General features: G+C 39.1%; 1 protein-coding gene across 8 annotated transcripts in view; it reads left to right on the forward strand.

Annotated features, from left to right (window-relative positions):
* Positions 1-17,368: 17,368 nt before the first annotated feature.
* The window catches only part of HFM1 (helicase for meiosis 1), a 44,064-nt gene continuing 40,142 nt past the window's right edge, over positions 17,369-21,290 (forward strand). For all 8 annotated transcript variants that reach the window (XR_010474368.1, XR_010474369.1, XR_010474370.1 and 5 more), the window contains exons 1-4: positions 17,369-17,786; positions 19,565-19,615; positions 20,145-20,243; positions 20,613-20,734. Coding sequence is in view for 5 of the 8 variants with exons in the window: in XM_065072613.1 (XP_064928685.1) it covers positions 20,173-20,243; positions 20,613-20,734 (193 nt within the window). In the remaining 3 variants the exon portion in view is untranslated. The remainder of the gene's footprint in view (positions 17,787-19,564; positions 19,616-20,144; positions 20,244-20,612; positions 20,735-21,290) is intronic.

Raw genomic sequence — 21,290 nt, forward strand, 5'->3', positions numbered from 1 at the left:
TTGAACTAATTCTTTGCATGTGACATAAGGAGCTGCAAGCTGCTATATTGACCTTCATTCAGCCAAGCACTTGAGTGTGTACATAACATTAAACACATGTGTAACCTTCTCAAAGGCACAGAACTGAATCCTGGTTTGGTTGACAGAAACAGGGAGACAAAGGATAATCCACAAATTTTCAACTTTGCATGGTTGCTATTGACAAAGATGCATACTTAATGCTGGTCAGAGCAAAATTTAATCATGCATGGTAACTCTGTAATAATCTACACATGATCAGGTGTTCAGAATTACAAAATTCCTCAAAAAAAACCCAGCTTTTATTTTCATGTATTTTGATAACATTGAGCAAGTCCTGAAGGCACTACACTTAAAAGCACTGACTGCATTAATTTTTGAAGAAGAATCAATATTGTAGCACTGCAACTTTCATGTCTGGACTTTAATTAAAAAAAAAGAAGTAATTACTGTAAACATTTCTCTGGCAACTGTTTAATCTCCTGTACGTCAAATACTAGCCAAAACTTTTAGACATCAGCGGAATGCTTGTTATTCCTTTAACAGTATGTATTTGCTGCCTATTCACAATATGATTCACAATTATTCACAATAAGCAGAGTCAAAACAGAAAGTAAAACAAGTATAAATATCTGTTTTGCAGGGATGTCTTTGACAGCACTGTAGCCAAGAATAATTTTTAAGTCTACAGACATCTGATATGCCAAAAAAATTGTCTTTGAAAAGATACTCAAATTCTAACCCCTAGGACATTTTATGAAACATTATTAACAAACAAACAAACAAAAATAGAAAAAAATTCTTGAAGGGCATGCTCATTTTGGTATGTTTGATTCCCTGTGGCTGAAAATTGAAAACCAAATCAGCTTGTATATCATCTAGAAAGTTGTAGACTATTTGCAATATTCTAGTAAGGCTAGAATTAAAAGTACAGATGAGTTCATAAAATGGGCATACAGTATTCTTCAATTGCATCGTTTCATTTACTGAAATCAGCAAATACTAAATTCGGAGGCATAAACTGTCACTTGCACATCATTTTGTGGGCCTGAGTGGAAGGGGTAAGTTACTGATCCAAAAATTCATATGCAGGTCCTTCCTCTCCACTCCTGGTATAGGACAGATGCTCATTTTCCCTACTGAAATGAATGGGAATTTTACTTCCAGCCCTGCAAAGGGAGGAAAACCAGGGATATTAATACGATTATTTTTTTCCCCTTTTTTTGGGAAGTGGTTACATACAATCGGACCTGCCTGGGGGCACCGATGAGCCTGATCAGCTCTGATCAGCCCCACCTGTGGCCCCTCCCCACCCTGCCCAGAACCCTATTTCAGCCCAGGCTGGGGCAATTAGTCTGGTGATGCTGTGACAATGATGGTCTCTAGCCTTCTCCAGCTGCAGGCTGGTGTCCTGTGCCCAAGGAGGCACTGGATGGGTGCTGGGGGCTGCCCCTGACTCCCAGCTCCCTGGCTGGTGAGGTGCTGCCCACCCTGGGGATCCCTCCCAGTACTAAGATCTGCCAGCCTTTGATGTGCCCTGGCAGCTGGTTTTTACTGAGGAAGAAATCCAGCACTCATAATTTCAGTTCTCCACTATGTGTCTCCTCTATTACAGAGAGGAATGGCAGTGTCTCCATGAAGGCTTTCCAGACGGGTAGGTCTCTTTGCATGTAACTGTAAGTGTTTGTGGTTCAAACTCCCAGGTCCTTTGGCCAAAGTCAGCAAACAGAAATTTAAATCCTAGCTGAGGCAACTAAGTAACCTGATTTTTACATTCTCATAGCCCAGTAGTAAATCAAAGCAATTACTCAGTCTGGGCTGTGATTGATACACCTCTAGCTTGCATCTGTTGCTACTTCAGTTTTTCCTTGGGGCAACAATACTAAAGTCTGAGAAAAGCAATTAATTTCTTGCAGTCTTCCCATACTGAAAGCGGTCATGCCTCTAAGCCAGCTGTCTCCAATACTACCACAGTGCTTACCAGCTACTGCAAGGATAATAGTTATTGAACTTAGATATCTAACCTTTTTGGTTTTCTTTTACCAAGTGGAGAGGATAACATGCCTTGGAAAGGCTTTATTTAAAATGTGTAATGGTGCACTGCAGAGCTTGTTCTGTATTAAATTCCAGGGATGAATTCTCTTGTGAGTGCTTTGCTGTGACTTGACTGATTCATTTATTTTTAAAGAAAATTGTCTCTTTTCTCTTTACTGTTAGCTACAGGTAATGAAATGAAAACTAGGTTCCTTGTTACGATATAAAAAACTGCAATGAGCTGTCTTTCCTAATTAAATGGAAAGGTGGTAGGTAACTTCTGTGTGCTGGTAGAAGAAAATGTTGGAGTTTGCTGTGGCTCCCATCCCTTGTGCCAGGCGTAGTTTGGTGTCAGGACACAGCAGAAAGCACTTCCTGCACAGGGCTCTCACACAGGGAGGTGCAGAGAGGCTGTTCTGCTGCTTCTCCCTGTATAGCAGGTCATGCCATGTTTCTAGTCTGCTGTGACCTCTGGCAACTCGGTGGGAGCTGTGCTTTCCTTGTGACCAGCTTACATATTCAGGTGTATGAGACAAGCTCTCTCCAGAGAGATGAGGAACAGTACCAAGCAGCATGTATGGCTGCATATGGAATAGGCACGACAGCCTTATACACAAAAAATTAGCTTTTTTGAGCCCTTGGATACCACAATTCTCTAACGTTCCTATAAGCACAGAAACTCATCTAGAAAACCTTATCATGTCACGTCGCCTTGCCTATATCTGGTTGCCTGCTCCATGCAGTAGTGTGATTTTGCTGGGTGACATGTATGTTATTTTTTTCCAAAATCTTCCCATACAACATAATTTTTGGAGTTTGTGTATCTCTTTCATATCCTCTGTGAGGAAACACTTTAGTGCTATAATTTGGTGTGGCATGTTCCAAATAGAGGGTTTGGCTGCACACAAGCTTTCCAGGGCAGAATTTTGATGACTATGTTCTGATTTTTATTTCTGTTCTTCGCTCCGTGGTATGCAAACCACAGGACCATATGGCACTGCTACAGAAGTGTGTGAGCTGATTATGCAACTGCTTCCTATTATAGCTACAAAGTGTGGAAGTGATGAGTTAAATGGATTAAAAATAATGTCACTGTTCAAGAAAGCAGTGAGGCCCAAACACTTTTCTGTGAAAACGGAAATATTGTTGTCCAACGGGCATTTCTAAAACATTTAATGTCAAGATGACAAATGAAAATTAATTTAATTCACGAGTAATACAGGGAGGTACTCCAGTGCTTTTGCCTAACTGGACATGGACAAGCTACAAGCATCCCTGGAAGGGGAATGAGGGAAGCAATGGTGGCTGTTCATCCTTTGTCCATAAAGAGTTGTCAGTTACCTAGTGGCTAGAATATGTATTCCACAAAGATGAAGTTACTGGTTTGGCTACAAATGTGGCAGTAAACTGACACCTGTGCAAGTCTGTGGCACTCTTCAGATGTTGCTTACTATCACAGCAATCTCATGTCCCTTTGTCAACTGGAATTTGTAGCAAAATAAAAGGAGTCACTCAGAAACAGGTGTTATCATGTGAAGTTTGAAAACAAATAAGCAGTAGTATTAGATGGAAAGACTGAGAAAAGCGCGGGGGTTGGACAGCAGAAGCAGCTTAGGAGTGGTTTTATAAACAATACTGGTAAAACTGTAACAAAGGACAGAATGAAGAATGGTGTTAATCAGGGGTGAAAACTCACAGGAGCATTCCAGCTTTAGTTTGGAGTTACTGGGGAAAGCTGAGAAGTCTTCATGTTTGTCCTAGTTAGAAGGATCTTTAAGCTGTTGTGGAAGCATGCAGCTTAGCAGGGGGTCGTCCTTCAGAGATTTGTAAAGGGAAAAGAAATAAGGCAACAGTAATGCCCCCCTCCCCTACAAACACTGTCTTTCATGCCAGAAAAAAGGCGGAGAGGTTACCACATCAGATCCCTATTATATTCAATATTCTTGTAGCCACAGGCTTTGTGTCCTAACCATTTCCTCTCAACTCGGAGAAACCCAATTTCCTCCTGTTTTTATCCAAAATACACCCTTTGGGCACAGTTATGGGTATTCTGTGTTGTAGATGGCCTGTTTATCCCAGGGCACTCTTGCATAGCACTGACCAATGGGACCTTATTCTCAACTGACTTTATCTGCATTTGTGTATATACAATGCAAACCGAGCTGCGTGTCACACAGTCCTGATAGCATTTGGTACCCATGCAGCTCTGATGAAAGTTGCTTCCTAAGGAGAGGTGGAGTGGAAAGTCAAGCCTTTAGATGAAAAGGTAGTCTGGAGAAAATCTATGAAGGAAAACAAAGAGAGACACTTTGAACAGATCCTGAAATCAATGAAGAGCTGGTGTGGATAGCTGAAAATGGTCGTATTTTTACATTAAAATTTGCCTTAAGTGGATTAATTTTAATGTTTCTGCTGGGTATTTATATTGAGAACCATTAAGGTTAAAATACAAGCATTTCAAATTAGGAAAGCAAATAGCCTTAAATAATCAGATTTCTTAACGGGAGATTTCAGCGAGAATGAATTATGGTAGAAAAATAGATGGCTAAAGCAATGAGAGCAGTAATACACAGCCACAGGAGATACCAGGAGAGGACGAAAGCCAGGGTCAAGAATGAAGTCAGCATCAAAGAGAACAGAGCCAACACTGGGTCAGAACAGAGCAAAACAAAAGAGAACGAGTAGCGCATGTATAATATATGTGATAGGCAGGGCCAAATTCTGCCCGAGCTTCCATCAGTACAACTTCATCGGCTCAATCCTCTTAACACAATGTCACTTTCAATATGATCTAACAGCATACATGCAGGCTTTTATTTAAATCAGTGCACAAGGCTAAATTTTCCACTCTCATTCTGTTTCTAGGCAATTTTAACTTTGCTGTTCCACAGTTGTTACTAGTACTGTCCTTTAGCTACCGCTGAATTTCTTCTCTGTGTATCTTCTCTGAGTAAACATTTTCCTGTTTCACATCTGTGTTCTGCTTTAGCAAGATTAAATTCTTCACATTACAAGATCCATTTTAGGAAAGCATGATACTGTACACTATTGCTTAAACAGTATACTATTTTATGCATATTTTGAAACTATGAATTATACATACATTCTACCTATCAATGCTCAATTAAAAATATTCAGGTGGTTTTTTTTAACAGTGTTTTATTCACATTTTCCATATTTTGGCATCAGTGGTGTAAAAATGAGTGAAGAAGTGGAGATCAGCTCCCAGAATCAATGAGCAGGAAAACCGACTTTGTTGAAACATTTTTCTTATCATAGCTTTTATACTTGTAGCATTTATATTATTTTTGAGGTTGTCACTGATGTGAGAACAATTATTTTAATCTAATACCTGTTTTTTTGCATACAAGTAGAACTGTGCCCACTTATCTGCTATTACAATTTATGCATATGTGTGTGCATACAAGGCTTTACTGCTCTAAACCTAGAAAAAACTATGGGTACAGTATGATTTAAACTGTAGCTTTTATTCTTATTGTTTGGTGGATACCCCTACAGATGATTTTACAAACAGCCAAACAAAACCAGCAATCCTTTTTAAGTCCACCCCTCCCATGATAAAGTGGTTTCAGTCTTTGCTTCCACTTATGACTCACAGGAAACTTTGCCTCTATATTCTACAGTTTAAAATATAAATTAAAAAAATTGTGAATCTCTAAAAGTTGCCAACTCACCGCTCCAAAATTCCAGGCTTTAGCTAATGTAATGTGTATTTTTATTTTAGTTTATCATTATAGACAAGACTGTATTTACTCCTTGTTTACACTGGTGTAACAGATGTAAAATTAACCCCTCAGTTAACTGATTAACGAAGAGCAGCAGTGGTAGTCTGGTGTTTTTCATGTGCCTACCTCACTTGTGGTTCTGAAGAGCTATCAACACAAGAACAAAGAACCACAGTTTGTAAGAGAAGGGTTCCGTGCCCCTCTAAAGAAGAGGAAAGAAACACACATGAAGCAGGCGGTGCCGTCCCCACGCGGAGCAGCCCTGGCAGGGGCTGCACTTGGTCCTGCGGCTGAGGGAGCAGACAGTGCTGCTGGGGCGCAGTCACAGAGAACCCGGTACTCAAAGGAAAGAAATACATACATCACTTAAGGCATCTAGCTTAAAATATTAAAAAGGAGAACAGAACTATGGAAAGGGGGAGGGGGTGTTTTAGAAAATTGCCTGTGGACTGTATTTTAATGTTCTGAAGTTGTTCCCTCAAGCAATTTTACACAATACCCAGGGTTTTTTTGAGTTTCAGAAGTAGTAATGATTCAATGGATGCAGAATCACAGAAAGCTCCTGAGCTCATCTTATGCTCCCTTCTGCTGCCTTGAAGTCCTGTTTCCAGCTAGTGTTTCAGAACTACAGAGCATGGCAAAGGGGCAAAAATCCCTCTGCAGTGCTAGCTGTTACCTTCTTTGAAAGGAATTCATTTTAAAACAGAGAAATTTGATGTATGTGATTTAAATAATTTTTCTTTTTCCTGAGAACTGGTAGATTATTAACCGAGAAGCTTGGTTTGATGCGACAATTACAGTAGTGAAATGCAGCACAGTCTTTTGTGTTCAGGATCAAGTTTTTTTCCCTCTCTTTTCCAGTATTTCTGTAGGTATGTCTTATGGGTTTTGATGTATAAAATAGCAGTTACTTGGAATGTCACAGATATCAAATAGAAATTTAAGTAGCAAGCCTCTCTCCCCAATTGAATATAAAGATAGTGCTTCTTTAATCCTTTCCCAACAAATGGTCAATAGGAAAAATTTAGATAATGCAAAAATATAACTGAAATTTTAAAGAAAAAGCTGCACCTGGAAAATCTCATATTAATGCTTTTTTTTTTTTTCTACAAGACTATTCTGAATGAATTAGAAATTACTGAAACGTTGATGAAGGAAAGCCATGTTCTGCTGAAATTTCGCCATAATCAGAATATTCCACTTGGAGATATTGCTTTCGCCCAAGGTTTTGATGAGAAGTTTCAAAACAGATGTCTTAAAAGGGAAGCAGTCCAATGTATTAGAATTTTACCAGGATGAAATATCTATTTTTCAAACAGCTCTAGGTGGAAATGTACTTTTTATTCCTTCATTCCACCGTTTCAGTTCCTGTGTCACATTAATGGTGATCATGGTGTTTCACTGGTTTTTACTTATCTGTCCTCTGTCAGCAATGAAAGCTGTATTTTTGGTCTGGAGAACAGACCTGATTCTATCATACTCCACCACATCATCTGAAATGGTCTTCAACAGAAAGACCGCAGTTTTAACAAATTAAAGCAGATCAAATTCAGCTAATTTTCTCAAGCATCACTTTGAATCTGTACCAAACTGCCTATGTGTAAAGACAAAACCAACCAAGTTGTATCACGTATCTTAAAATATTACATTTCTACTGTGAGAATAATGCCTGTGGGCTTCCCAGACACCAACAAAGGCAACACTAGTTACACCAGTTAAAAAGAAAGCTCTGCTTTACTGCCAGAGAAGTGAGGTGACAGTTACTGGGAAATAAGTCTGAATCCTTGAAATTCCCTGCCAGTGACATGTTGTACAACTTGTTAATTGGCAGGAAAGGAATAATGCTTAAAACGCTTATTTCAGGCTGGACATGCAGAAGTGGTGGCCTTGAAGGAGGAGTTTCATTACTGTCTTGTTCTCTAAGATAACTGCTGTTTTCGTGCTTAGAGCTATATGTACTAGTACGTGTGTGCTTATATTTTTAGGTTTCCGATGAATGTTGGTCTGTATTCAGTGGTGGAGGCATGTTTCATACTGTGTATCAGACAGGAGGATGAGGTGATACCCAAGCTGTATTTTCAACCCTTGAAATACACACAATGTGCACCCCATGAGCAAATGACAAAGCAGAAAGTCCCTGTGGAAGACCACTGCAAATTCATTTTAGTCTTTGTGAAACAGATGACAACAAGCTGCAGTAATGGCCCTGTCTTAAAAGCTTGGAATGCATTTGGGGAAACAAGAATTTACTTTTGAAACATGAAATACCTGTGAGTAAATGGGACCAGATCTTTCTTTGGGTACTGACCAAGTCAGGTGCTACCAAAGTTGGGAAGTCAGGATCCAAATGCACCTTCCAGAAGTCTCAGGCACTCTTAGAGCCCTTCCCTGTGCTTCTTCCTTTTTTTTTCTTTGCTCATCAAGCCTCCTCTACTGAGCTGATGTCTGCTGTTTTATTGCGTGGTTGTTATTGTGGTGGTAGATCCCAGCTCCATCACGACAGCTGCCTTGTGTCTCTCTGCTCTCCTTTGGCATCCAGAGCGCAGTGCGCTGACTGGCAGCACGATAAATGTGTGCTCTAAAACTGCATCAACTCTGGGCTTACGTCTAAACACTTTGGTGCATTTCTCTTGCTCACACTCCATTTTTTAAATTACAATTTCTAATGAATTCTTTGAGTTTATCTAAGTTAACACTGAAGTTCTGTAGATCTATATTCTGTGCCTTGTGCACTGGTGATTAAGATTCTTCCCCATATGTGTGCAGGAACTGGGAGAAATAGATTTGCAGTGTGTTTGTTTGTTTTAGACAAGGCTTATCCCAACACTTTGTTTTCCCTGGTACTCCTGCTGTTGCCACTTCTATTACTCAAGGAAATGCTTCTGCCTCAAAACCCTCTGCTTCCAAAGTCAATGCATAGACCATGAATATGAGACAAAGGTCACACTCTGGAGAAAACAAACGGCGGAGAGAAAAGGAAAAGTTACAGGCCCCAAAAAGGGTGGGACTTGGTGAAATTTAATGGCTTTTTACATGCGGGAGCTCATGTTGGAGATTCTTATGGACTCCCTGGTCTTACAACTGTGGCTCTGGAGAGGCTGAAGCCAAGAGAAAAACAAGAACTCAAACAAAGTGACAGGAGAGAGATTTATTTTTGCGTATATTTTTAGCTACTTAAAATTTTATTTTTATCAGTGACTTATCAAGAAACAAAACATTTCCTTGCCACAAAGAAATGATTTTTTTTTTTTGCACTGAGTATTTTGTAGTTGGCTTATGAAGGCCAAATGTTAAAGTCTCTTGCCTAAATGTCGTAATTCTAGCTTGTTTTATGGGAAAATAAGGTGCTTAAATGAGTATGAAGAAGTAATGAATGCTAATAAATAACCTGAAACTCACACTTTTTAACATTTAGCGATGCTGCAGCAACAGTTCAGGTTAAGCTGATCTTATTTTTTTAATTATGACTTGCAAAAGCATTCTGTTAAGGTGTAAGTTTTTGATCTTTAGTTTTTCATACTAAATTAAACAGTTTTAGAAGTTACATAAAATCAATTCATGCAATACGGCATTATTAAAATGTGAACAAATTACCTTTTCCACTTCTAAATATTGATTTGACCTTTTGACTCTCCTTGCAAATGTGATCCAAACATCACTGTCACTAGAAGTATTTTGCTTCCTTATGGTGGGTATTTGGTTGGGTTCCTTTGCATGAATTAAATATTTGGACAAGAGCACACATGAATGTATTCTCTTGTAGCCTAGGGGAATGCAGTGATTTGGTTAAGAGGGACGTCCCCCAATTCTCAGGTGATTTTTCCTGAGCCATACAGTCGTGTTGGCACACATGCACTCGTTCTACATAAGGTTTAATTACTCCATAGCACTTCCCATGGTTTTACCATGAAAGAGCTGAGACAGGCCTGGCCCACAAAACCCAATAATTGAGTAATTGGGATTTTCACTCAGAAGGTGGGAGATATGGATTGAAGTCACTTCATAAAAAGGGAAGAGATCTTAGTGAGTGCTGTAACTATAATGCTGTTTGGGAAAAGAAGAACGGAGGACACAACCATTTTTTGTAGTGACTTCCTAGATTCTGTAAGTTCCAAAGTCGCCCCCAGAATTACATAGGAAGCCAAGGCTTTCAGTTTTCCGCAAGGCATTGCAGTAGAAAACATACACCATGTTCCAGCAGGCGATACACTAAACTGTCAGAGCATTACTGCATCCTGAGTTCTGCAGATGCAGCCTCAGTCCACTGACCATTCTATGTTTTCTTTATGTATTTAAATACATGTCTGTGCTCTTCTGTATATCTTATAAAAACTAATCAATAAGTCTATATGATCCGAATGAATATGTGAAAGGGCTGATTAGTGAGTAGCTGGACTAAATATGCAAATTACAAAGTTTTCTTCATGGTTTTATATCAGAAGATGTTTTAAAAACTTTATCAACGTCAATGTGTCAGCCTGTATTTCTCTGTGAAATCTTGAAACTGCTCTTTCATCTCTGTTGTAAACACATCAACAAGTATGTAGAATGTCTTGACTTTGAAATGCTGTCACCTGCTTTCTGTATCGTTGTCAGTAGTCAGCTTGTTATAAAAGTGTTCCATATCTAGCTCTGTTTCTTTTGGTAGTGTGTTGACATACTGCATTTTTCAACTGTGTTGCTTACTGCCTCTCCCATTTTTATCAAAAATTCTGTGTGACAGAAGTTTTTCTCTTTCTTTGCAACATGTTGCTATCTCAGGTTCTCCACTGTCACCAAAGCAGTTGTGCTGCTTTGAGGATAAATTGAGTCTGTGTAAACCATCTTCAATGTTTTGTGCCAAAGTGCGGTGGGATTTTGAACTCAAATGTTTTTGTGATGGTGAGAAGTCCCCAAGCCTCAGTCATTGCCTTTATGTCCTACTTTGGAAGTTTTCCAGAACATGCTCAATCTAATTCAGTGACTCTTCCTGATGTGCTCTGCAATGTGGAGCCCCCAGTTTGCTTGGAACAAACCCATCTGGTGATGTACACCTTCTTAAATGTGAGTGTACTTGGGCTTCCTATTCTCCTCATGTAAATTGCTGGTTTGGTTTGGCTTTTGTTTTCAGAAGACAACATGTGAGGAACTGGTGCAATTTCCTCAAGTGTCCTAACTGAAATTTTCAAGTTTTGAATTATAATTTTTTCACAAGGATTTTCAGTCCAAAAATACAACACTGCTGAAGTTTACAGAGGTAAAAATTTGGTTAAATTGGAAAAAATATTCTGCTCAAATGCTTTCAAGACTTGTGCAAATCTGAATGTGAAGGTAAGTGAACACAAGAACTACTCTGAAGTAATCGACATGATAGATACTTTAATATCAGATACTTGTATCATTCTCGTGTAATGTCAACATCTTGTTGAATCTACAACAGTACAGTTCCCTCACACCTTTCAGAGCCACACATTATGCTAAATTCCTTAATCAATAAGGTCCAAGTGCTGCACAACACGAACATTTTCCTGGTATCTGATACAGAGTCAGGAGGGTTGGCTTATGTCCCTTTGATCAGCTGCAAGGATATGTAGTTCTGCACTCATACTTCCTCCTGTTTAGTATTTGCACTGCAGTAATATCCTAAAGCTCTACTTAGGACTAGACATTTTATGATGCAATCAGTAAATACTACTATACTATCAAGCATCAAATTATTGAACTTAAAATCATAAGGGTCAAAACAATGTTATTTATGATCATGAAAGTTAAAATAGATATGCGGAAAAAATACAACCTTTGAGGAATGTATGCTTTTTATTTCAATGCAAGGAGAATAAATTTCACTTCTGAAGAAAGATCACTGCATGAACTCTTTTCCCCTCTATCAGTACAGATAACACTCCTGATAACTAACATATCATAGAAATATCTTCTAGTTACGGTGTGTTTCAAAACCAGGTTGACATGAACCAGAGATCAAACAAAATCTGTATACATGGACCTACTTTGAAAAAGCTAAGGATCTGTAGGGTGTTCAGATCATATAGTCTGCAGAAATTTAATTGGCATATTGTTGCTGTTTAACTTAAAATGCACAGCATAGCTACAGTACAGAGAATTACTAGAAATAACTGACTAAGCAGGCTGTCATCCTAGAGATGACAGTTTAAAATTATCAGAATTATCTCTAGAATATATACATGTCTTAGCCCTGACTACATCAAGCCATTAACCATATTGGCTGGACCCTATTCACCTCACACGTGGATCACACTGCTTCTTTATCACAGTTTATGTGGCTGAGTTGCTTTATTCCACCTTGACATAAGTTAAGGGGGAAGCAAGAAAGGAAGAAAGATGAGCTGTTCTAGATATCTTTGGATGACCACCTAAAGAGGAATAATCCCATGCACCACTACAGGTCAGGGGTTGACCTGCTAGAAAGCAGCTCTGCAGAGAAGGACTTGCGAGTGGTGGTGGACAACAAGTGAACAATGAGCCAGCAATGTGCCCTTGTGGCCAAGAAGGCAAATGGTGTCCTGGGGTGCACTAGGAAGAATGTGGCCAGCAGGTTGAGGGAGGTTATCCTTACTCTCTGCCCTGGTGAGGCCACAGTTTTAGGTCCAGTCCTAGGTCCAGTCCTGGGCTCCACAGGGCAAGATGGGCAAGGAATTACTGGAGGGAGTCCAGCAGAGGGCTGTGAAGATGATGAGGGGCCAGGAGTACCTTTCTTGTGAGGAAAGGCTGACAAAGCTGGGTCTGTTCAGCCTGGAGATGACTGATGAGAGATTATTTATGCTTATAAATATCTCAAGGGTGGGTGTCAAGAGGATGGGACCAGATTCTTTTCAGTGGTGCACGACAGGATGAGGGGCAATGGGCATAGACTGAAACACAGGAGATTATGTCTAAACACAAGAAGAAACTTCATTACTTTGAGGGTGCCAGAGCACTGGAACAGGGTGCCCAGAGAGGTTGTGGAATCTCCTCCTCTGGAGACATTCAAAACCCACCTGGACACATTCCTGTGCACTCTACTCTTGGTGAACCTGCTTTAGCAGGTGGGTTGGACTGGATGATCTCTAGAGGTCCATTCCAACCCCAGCCATTCTTTGATTTCAAAGAGGACAGTAGCTAAAATATTGGCTTTTTTTTTTTTTTTTTTCTAAAGAAAATACAGTGGACACAAAATCAAGAAAATAAATACCCTTCAACAAGAATCAGACCTATAGATGTGAAGTGGCCATAGTGTCAAGCAAAGAATCAAGGTCTCTTTATGTCTCATCTGTTCCTCAAACCATTGTCTGTCAAAATAAAAACATTTCAACAGACAAACTCTCTTGGTGAATAAAAATGCTTTATATTCTAAAAATTCATCCTCTATCAGACCCGTATTTTCAAAACTTGCAAATTTTCTTCTGCCCCTTGAATGTGGACAAATACCTCAGTCACACTAAGATTTCTGTATAAGCGGCATTTCCAAGATAAGAAACATCCCATTTCCTAAGAATTAAACTTGTTGACTTATTCTATGGACCTTTTCTTTCTATGATGTATTTTCTTGCTGGTTTAATGAGCAGGAGCAAGTTTGCAGGTTTTCACTTACAATCCTAGCTCAAAGTCAACCAGTTTGCCAGTTGTACTGAGGAATATTTGTAGAACTGAGGATTTGCAAAATGAACATTTTGCACATATATTCAGTGATTTAGAGTGATACATGAAGACTACTGTATTTTTTTAATTTGCAAAACTGTACACAAAATGAAATTCATAAACAGTGCATATTACTTCAAAACATAGGCAGAAGAAGACTTTACTTTCTCCAGAGAACTAGTTTGATAAAATGTTAAATAGGCTCACGCTGCAACAAGAAAACATTACCACTTAATGCTCTGTTCCTGTACAATGGTCACCACAGAACTGGAACTATTAATAATGTTACTTTTGTTAGAATTGTTTTTCTTTTGTACAAATGAGAATATTATTCTAGGAAAAATCTGTAGATTTTGCAATACGCTCATCTAATTAAAAGAAGAAATCTACAAACATATTTCTTTTCAGGGGTTTCTGAATCATTTTTCTCAATTATACAATTATAGTTTCCGATCCAAAGCAAGAAATTATGCTGACAGGAAATCTTGCCAAAATGAATGAAGTATCAAAGGATCTGGAATCCAGATGTTAGCTATTGTATACGAGTAAACATCATTGATTCGTAATAATTTAGAGCAGAAAGCTAATAAGATCATTTTGTTGTACCTTATACTTCTGTTGAGATCTAACTTCAAAAGAATAGCTCTAGCTTAAAAAAACATCCATTCTTTCCTTCCTTTAAAAAAAGTACATTGTTGGAACAGACAAGATGAAAATAGCAGTTAGTTATTTTCCAAAACTGTGGTTGCAGATATAACTAGCAGGTTTGCATTTATTCAAAAGCAGACTCCATGGACACTGTATCAGTGGGACATTCTTCATGTTTTGAGGGAAGCAGCAGTGACTTACCTCTTAAGAGGTACACTCCAAAAGAGTAAATATCACCACAGTGTTCTCATTTTCTTTCCTTCTGCATATGTCTCATTCTATCAGCTGGGCCTATGATTTAAATACACAAAAATTAAAACGTATCAGCTACGTGAACCGTAAAATCTATACTCAATAATATATCTCCTTTGTCTACATGCAAAATCGCTAACATCTCTAAATAGTATGACATAAAATAATGTGTTTGTACATTATGAGATTCTTTCAGGGTGGAGTTGTGAATGTGAAATGTGCTAGTTTTATTAATTTGAAGCAAGATGGTAGTCCTGTATATAATGAAAATGGTCCTTGGTGGTTAGTTCATGCTTGAGGGGTTCAGTGGGAGGAGTTGCTCTCTTAAAAGAAAAAAATGTATGGGTAAGAAACTGGAAAAGGAAACAAAGGTAAAAAACTACAAGAAACAACACATTCCCCACCTCATCATGAAAAAAAAAAAAACAAACAACAAAAATAGTGTTCTATACATTTATCTGTAGCCACATAAACCCCAAAGTAAGTTGAAGAGCTGAACTTTGCGGGGAAGCAGATGTTGGGGCAGGGCTGGAGCAGGAGCTGGCTGGGAGCTGCGCCCCAGGGGGACGGCGCCGGGTATCGGCTCCGGGAGACCCTGGGGCGGACACGCAGAGCGGCACTGCCGGGCCCAGCCGGGGCTGCCTTTAGCTCTCTTAAGACCCAATCTTGCAAACGCTTATGCACATGAGTAATTTCAGCTGCTGTGAATCAAGTTATTCACCTGTTCTAAGTTTTTGCGAGGGTGGTGCAACATCAGGCCCACATTTGTAAATCCGAGCCAGCCAGATAAAATAGAAGAAACTCCCTTTTTCCTCATCTAAGCAACTGAGCTTTTGCTGGTTTTTTATTTCCTGATTTTGACTAGAAAAGCTTACAGCTGCAAATATTTTTTAATTCTTGCATCTCACAATTTCTTTAATAAATGAACTACCGCAACCACCTCAAGCATATGGTAAGGATGATACAGTTCAGCAGTTGCCTGTAATTTCAAGCCCTTCTAATACTTCATAGTGATTTCTGTTACAAGGTAGGGCACTTTTTAGAGACCAATGATGTTGTCACATCTCTGAAATTGTGGATAAGCCAAACAAAGGAAACTGAGATTACACAGTGATGATTGTCAGCCCACTTATGCCTTGATACTTTTCTGCATTTTATTTGTTTGTAGCTGATTTGTTCCATTTGTAAGTCATGGAGAAAACGGAATGATCCAACAGCTTTGCATTTCCTAAGTATGTGTATTATTCTGTTATCATATGGATCACTGACCAATGTCTGGTGTTTGTGATTTTCTAGTTGCATTGCTACAGAACATGCAGGTTTGTGACTTAGTATGTGATCTCCATGAGCTGGAAAGACTCAAAACATATGGCAGATCAGATGTTAGGCTTGGGGAAAATCAAAAATTAAACTGTCTCAGAGCAGTTGAGAGACTGCTTTGCTATATATTTTATGTGATTTGTGTGTGTCTTGAGGGAGATGTCACCTAGGGAAGGGAATCGAAGAAAAAATAGCTTTGAAAAACGAACTGTTTGTATTATGGCTTTAAACTTTAAAGTCTGGTCAGCTAAAAGCAGATGTTGTGAACTAAGATGGAAACTTGCCTGAGGCCAGAATCGAAGGAGGCATTCTCTAATAGTAAAAAGGAAAAAATGCTTTCTGGTTTCAGAATTTATTACAAGCACAAAATGAATGCTTATTGTACGCTTTTAAGCACATTTTCCCACTTCTGTTCAAATTACTGAAAAATATTGGTGGCTTCAGAAATTTAATTTCAGACAATGGGTTTATTAGCAACCCTGACTGTATTCTGAGCTCTCTATCACAAAATCTTTTGTTATTCTGTTCTGGCCAAGATCCTGTCATGTTGGAAGGAGCAATGAAGTGCCTCTTACCCTTGGCTGTCTGCCCAGTAATTAGATGGGGAGGTGGATTAAAGTATCTAAACATGTGGTGTAAATTTTGGAATACTGTAATATGACACAGTTCTGATGCGAGCCTTTTCAAGCTAACAATAATAAAGACCTCATATACAGATAACTGTAAAATTGATCATAACTATTGCTGCGTGCTTTCAATTGACCTGGGCTTGCACAGTCTGAGAGAATATACTTACATTACGTAAACATATAATATCTAAGAATTTGAAATGGAAAGTTAAAAATTTATCAATATTTTCAAGAAAGAAAAACAAAAAAGTTGATTAAATAAAAATTATTTATGTTAAAATCAATCAATATTTGAGAAAATATTCTGTCTCCTTTTCATCTATTTATGTATGAGGAAATACATATTTACAGTAGCTGCCTCTATAGTATTTGTTCGATGGCATGAAGCTTTGAACAAGCTCAAAATTTAGTCTGAGACAGTTCTGCAGTTTATTTTCAACTTACTTTCAAAAAGTAAGTAATTTCTTTTCAACTTACTTTCAAAACCCATGCTCTAATGGCAAGTCCAGAATTATAACTTGTAGTATTTCTGGGGGGGGGGGGGGTGTGCAACCTACTTCTGCATTGTACAAATACTTTACATTATATTGTTTCCATTTATATAAGCTGCTGGAGGCAGCTTTGTTGCTCTAGTTCAGTAGCAGCAGGATGACAAAGAATATAGTAATGATTTTCAAAAATCCACTAGAAAATGTTTTAAAGATATTTTCAGCATATTTATTTAATCCTGTAGGAATACTTTTGATGGCAGTCATAGGGTGTGAGAATTGGCTGCCTTTTCGGACTTATTCCAGGGTGAAAAGTAAGGGTTTTTCAACAGATAATTCCCGAGAAATCCATGCTTGGACAAGCCCTAAATCTGGCACGAGTGGAATCCCTCCACATACCTTTTTTTACCGTTTTAAGGAGAATTTAGCCCCTTCCTTTTCCCTTATTTTCAGGATGTGTGAGGGTAGGTGGTCTGTCCGGTGTTACAGCCGCGCCTCCGGGCAGAGGCGGCGGTGCTAGAGCGGGCCCCATGCCGCCATTTCGCGCCTGCGGTCGCCCGCACACCCCGCCGCGGCGAAGGAGATCCGGACCGGCTGGCTCCGCACACTCCGGAGGGCGGCCCGCCCCTGGGCCGGCGCTGGGGAGAGGAGCGGGAGGTAATCGCCGCTTCCCGCGGGCTGGGCTGGCCCGGCCGAGCGGCACCAACCGCCCCGCGCTACGGGGCGCTCCCGCACCGCCTTGGCCCCTTTGGTGCCGCCATTTTGCGCAGCGGTGGCGGGAGGCGCCGCTGGTGAGGTGGGAGCGACTCTGTCAGGTTCTCCGTCCTCAGCCCAGGGCCTGGCTGTGAGGGAGCCTCAGGGGCTCGCAGGAAGGCGAAGGAGCGCTGGGAGGTGGGGATGCCCTCAGATCCTTCAGGACACCTGCTCCACAGCTGGCAGTGAGCAGCTGCAGTTCGTTTGGGTCACTGCCCCGAGGGTTGTGACCTTCGCTTTGTCCCCATGTATAGAGCACTAAGGTGAGGTACGATAGTCTGAGGAAAAGATTGGGTTTTAGGAGGGACATGAAAAGCAAAGGGGCTTCAAAACCGAGCAGACCACTTTATGGCCTGTAGAGTTTGGAGTAAGTCTCTAGTAAACTGTTTCTGAAAGCAGATACATGAGAGGTCTTTGCTTACAAGAGCTGGCAAATGTTCATTTTAAGTGTGAGTCAATGTCCTGCAAACACCTACTCATGTCCCTCATTCTGCCATCTTGAATGCATTTTCCCTGTGCCAGCAAACAGCATTGAGAGTATGGAAAAGACCCTTTGATTCATGCCCATCTTTCTTGGAGATGTGTTTTGGCCTCTTCCTTCCCCCCCTCCCCCCCCCCTTTTTTTAAATCTTCTTTAAAAGCATGAGAGAATTATTGCCGTTTCTTGGCAGGGGATTTTGAGAGGCCTGTCCCAGCTGACAGCCAGCGAGCTGGTGGATTAATGCAGAACAGCATAAAAGAGTGTTGTGCCAGGGGTTTCCAGTGTCTTAGAGTGACCATGACATCTGCTGTCATTTTTATTTACATTATCAAGCAGTTGGAATTAATGGAGCCAGTCAAAGAATAAATGACGTTTAGAGAGTGGGGATCTGAAGGGCCTGGAACATTAAATATTGTGTATAACAAAGATTGCTCAGGGGTGGGAATCATAAATTCAAATTATTTAAATGGAAGTTGCATAATCATAGATTGTTGATTCCCCACCTGAGGTATGAAAGCCGTTTCATATTGGTGTGCAGTGTTCGAAACTTCTTGGAGCTGGTAGAGTGGTGGTTATTCAGCTGGGATAAGCATTTAATGAAGATAATTGCTACTTGAATAACAACAACTTGATAGTATTCCTGGCAGATGCTTTTGCTGCCACTGCTGACGCCCAAGCCTGAGAACTCCTGCTTTAGGTTACTGACATTAAAAGCATGTGAAAGCATGGTGGCAAAATTAACTAGCTCTGTTTGATTTATTAGTGTGATTTCTAAATTCCAGATTTATTAGTGTGAAGGAAAAATTGGCAATAGCATGGGGGGCATGAGGACAGAAATTGGCAGAGGCGGTGCTGCAGACTTTCTGTGAAAAGGAGTGCAAAAGGGGCATTGACAGATTTCTTGTTTGAAGTTCTAAAACCTGTCTTCCCTGTGTTCACAGGCAGTTTTGATTACATGTTCTGTATTCTGCCAGTATTGTGAAATGTTTTCTGTTTTAAATTTGAAACATTTCTCTGGAATATTTGAAGTTTTACAGCTTCTGGGGGATAAAAATATTTTTTAAATTTTTGATTCACAGATGACAGCATACAGTAATTAAGTAAACTTGAATCCTATTTGCAAAGCACTCTAAAAGATTTTTTTCATGTGTGACTAATGAGATGCTGAAGTACAAAAGAAGTGTCACCTTTGGCTTATCTCTGTAGGTAAAGAAGATAGCTTTGCTTTGTTATTTTATCACCAAATTTGGCCTTTCTTGAGTTTTATAAACTCCGAAGTTGATTTGGTATTTTACCATTTGTTTCAGTGAATCTAAGATTTTTGACTTGTAAATTCTTTTCTCTGGTATTTCTTTTAGTCAGCTCTTTGCTGTTTAAAATTGTCCTTAAGCAAAATTAAGAGCTGTGAAACTTCTCAACAAAAAAAAACAACCATAAAGAAAACATGTCTAAAACCTGGAGTTGGTACTATATAGAAAACATTTAAATTAACGAGGATATTTTTAAAACTGATCTATATGTTAAATAATTTAGAAATAATCTCTGGTCCTGATGTTTCAGAACAAGCCTGTTAACAACATTAAGAAGGTGGGCCATACTCTAGTTATCCAGGTGAGCAATATCCATGTAGGTTAAAAAGCGAATCTGATTTGCTTGTAAATTAAAGTAATTGTTGGGGGGTTTTAGACAATAGAATGATTTTATTTCGTAAAATTTGACAGAATCAGATCTTAAGACAGATTGTATTTCTCCATCAGAACAGAAACAATCTGAGAAAAAATATATGGTCTGCAGTTGTATAAAAGAATCTTAGCGTTATTCTTAGAAATTAAATAATTTAGCGTAAAGTTTATCTGGATCTTCACTGTTGCCTACTTTTTTCCTCCTGACATGTCAGAGTAATGTAAAGATTGTTTAAAGGGATTTTTTTGGTCATAAGTAATAAGAACCATATTTTCTCAGGAGAGGGATTCTCTTTTATTCTCTTTTTGAAGAAGAATTAAGGATGCAGGCAAGAGGTCTAAAAGAAATAAAAGTAGAAATTAAGCATTGGCACTTGTAGCTAATAAACTTTCTGTTGCTCATACAGGTTAAATTTGGGTAAGTCCAGTTTCACAGTTCCTTGTGCTGCCTTTTACAGATTAAGAGACTTCACATTTGATCTAAAAATGTTCAACTCCGCAGATGTGGTCTTTTCATTGGATAATTTATTTTATGAAAGACCAGATACAAGACAAAGGTAAATATTTATTCTTAAATATGTATAATTGATTTCCAGGATTTTCCACACTCTGAATTCCACCTAGCAGAATTTTTTTTTTTGTAACTCACTTTTCTGTATGTCTATAGAAATATGGGACTAGAATTTTCCAGGTTCATAACCCATATTTTGTAATGTTTCTCCAAGCATACTGAGTTTTGAATGATGCAGGTATATCTTAGGGCTGTAAGAAACAGGGGTTAGCAGAAATTTTGCCTCTTAAATTTTCTGTGTTTAAAAATCACATGAATTAAATAATATTTTTAGCAGGAGAAACAGTAGGTTATTTAAATGTTGTGGAAGATGCTTAAAGAATGCTTTTACCTTACATTTGTGTGTTAAAAATAGGTACCCGGAAAATAAAGAGCCCAAGATTTGCTGGCTTGCACCTGCTCCAGCTATTGCTGAAATTCCAGCTGCAGATGAGTTACAGAGGGAACTGGAAAAAAATGCAGCCAGTACTCGTATGGGTAAAATAGAATAGAATCACAGGGTCATTTAGTCTGGAAAACACCCCTTAAGATCATTAAGTCCAACTGTAAACCTAACACTGCCAAGTCCTAATAAATCGTAGTGTCTGACACTTATTTTGAATGGCTTAGTAAATAATTAGCTTGACAATTCCTCCTCTCTCTTTTAATGCTGTGAAATATGAAATATTCTAGGTAAGCAAATATAGACAAAGAATATATTTTAGTTGAGAGTGATGGTCTTACATATGTTTGGGGTATTGGAGGTCCTCTGGGCATACACAGGCTACAAGTTTACTTTGCAAAAGTGGGCAAGGTAAGAACTATGATCAGAATTTGAGCTACTCCACATTTTTCCATGAAGTACCATAACATGGTGGGAAGCAGCTGTAAGAGCATCATGCAGCACATTGGTCACATGACCTGTCTCCCACCTAAGGAACAGAGAATTTATATGAACCTAACTTTCATCCCTTTTGGTGCTTTTTTCAAATTGCTGTTCAAGTAGGCAGATTTGAATCTGGCTGTTAATTGCTGCAAAGTGGAGTATTCCTTC

The sequence above is a fragment of the Columba livia genome, chromosome 8 (genome assembly GCF_036013475.1).
Source record: "Columba livia isolate bColLiv1 breed racing homer chromosome 8, bColLiv1.pat.W.v2, whole genome shotgun sequence".
NCBI classification, from domain to species: Eukaryota; Metazoa; Chordata; class Aves; order Columbiformes; family Columbidae; genus Columba; species Columba livia.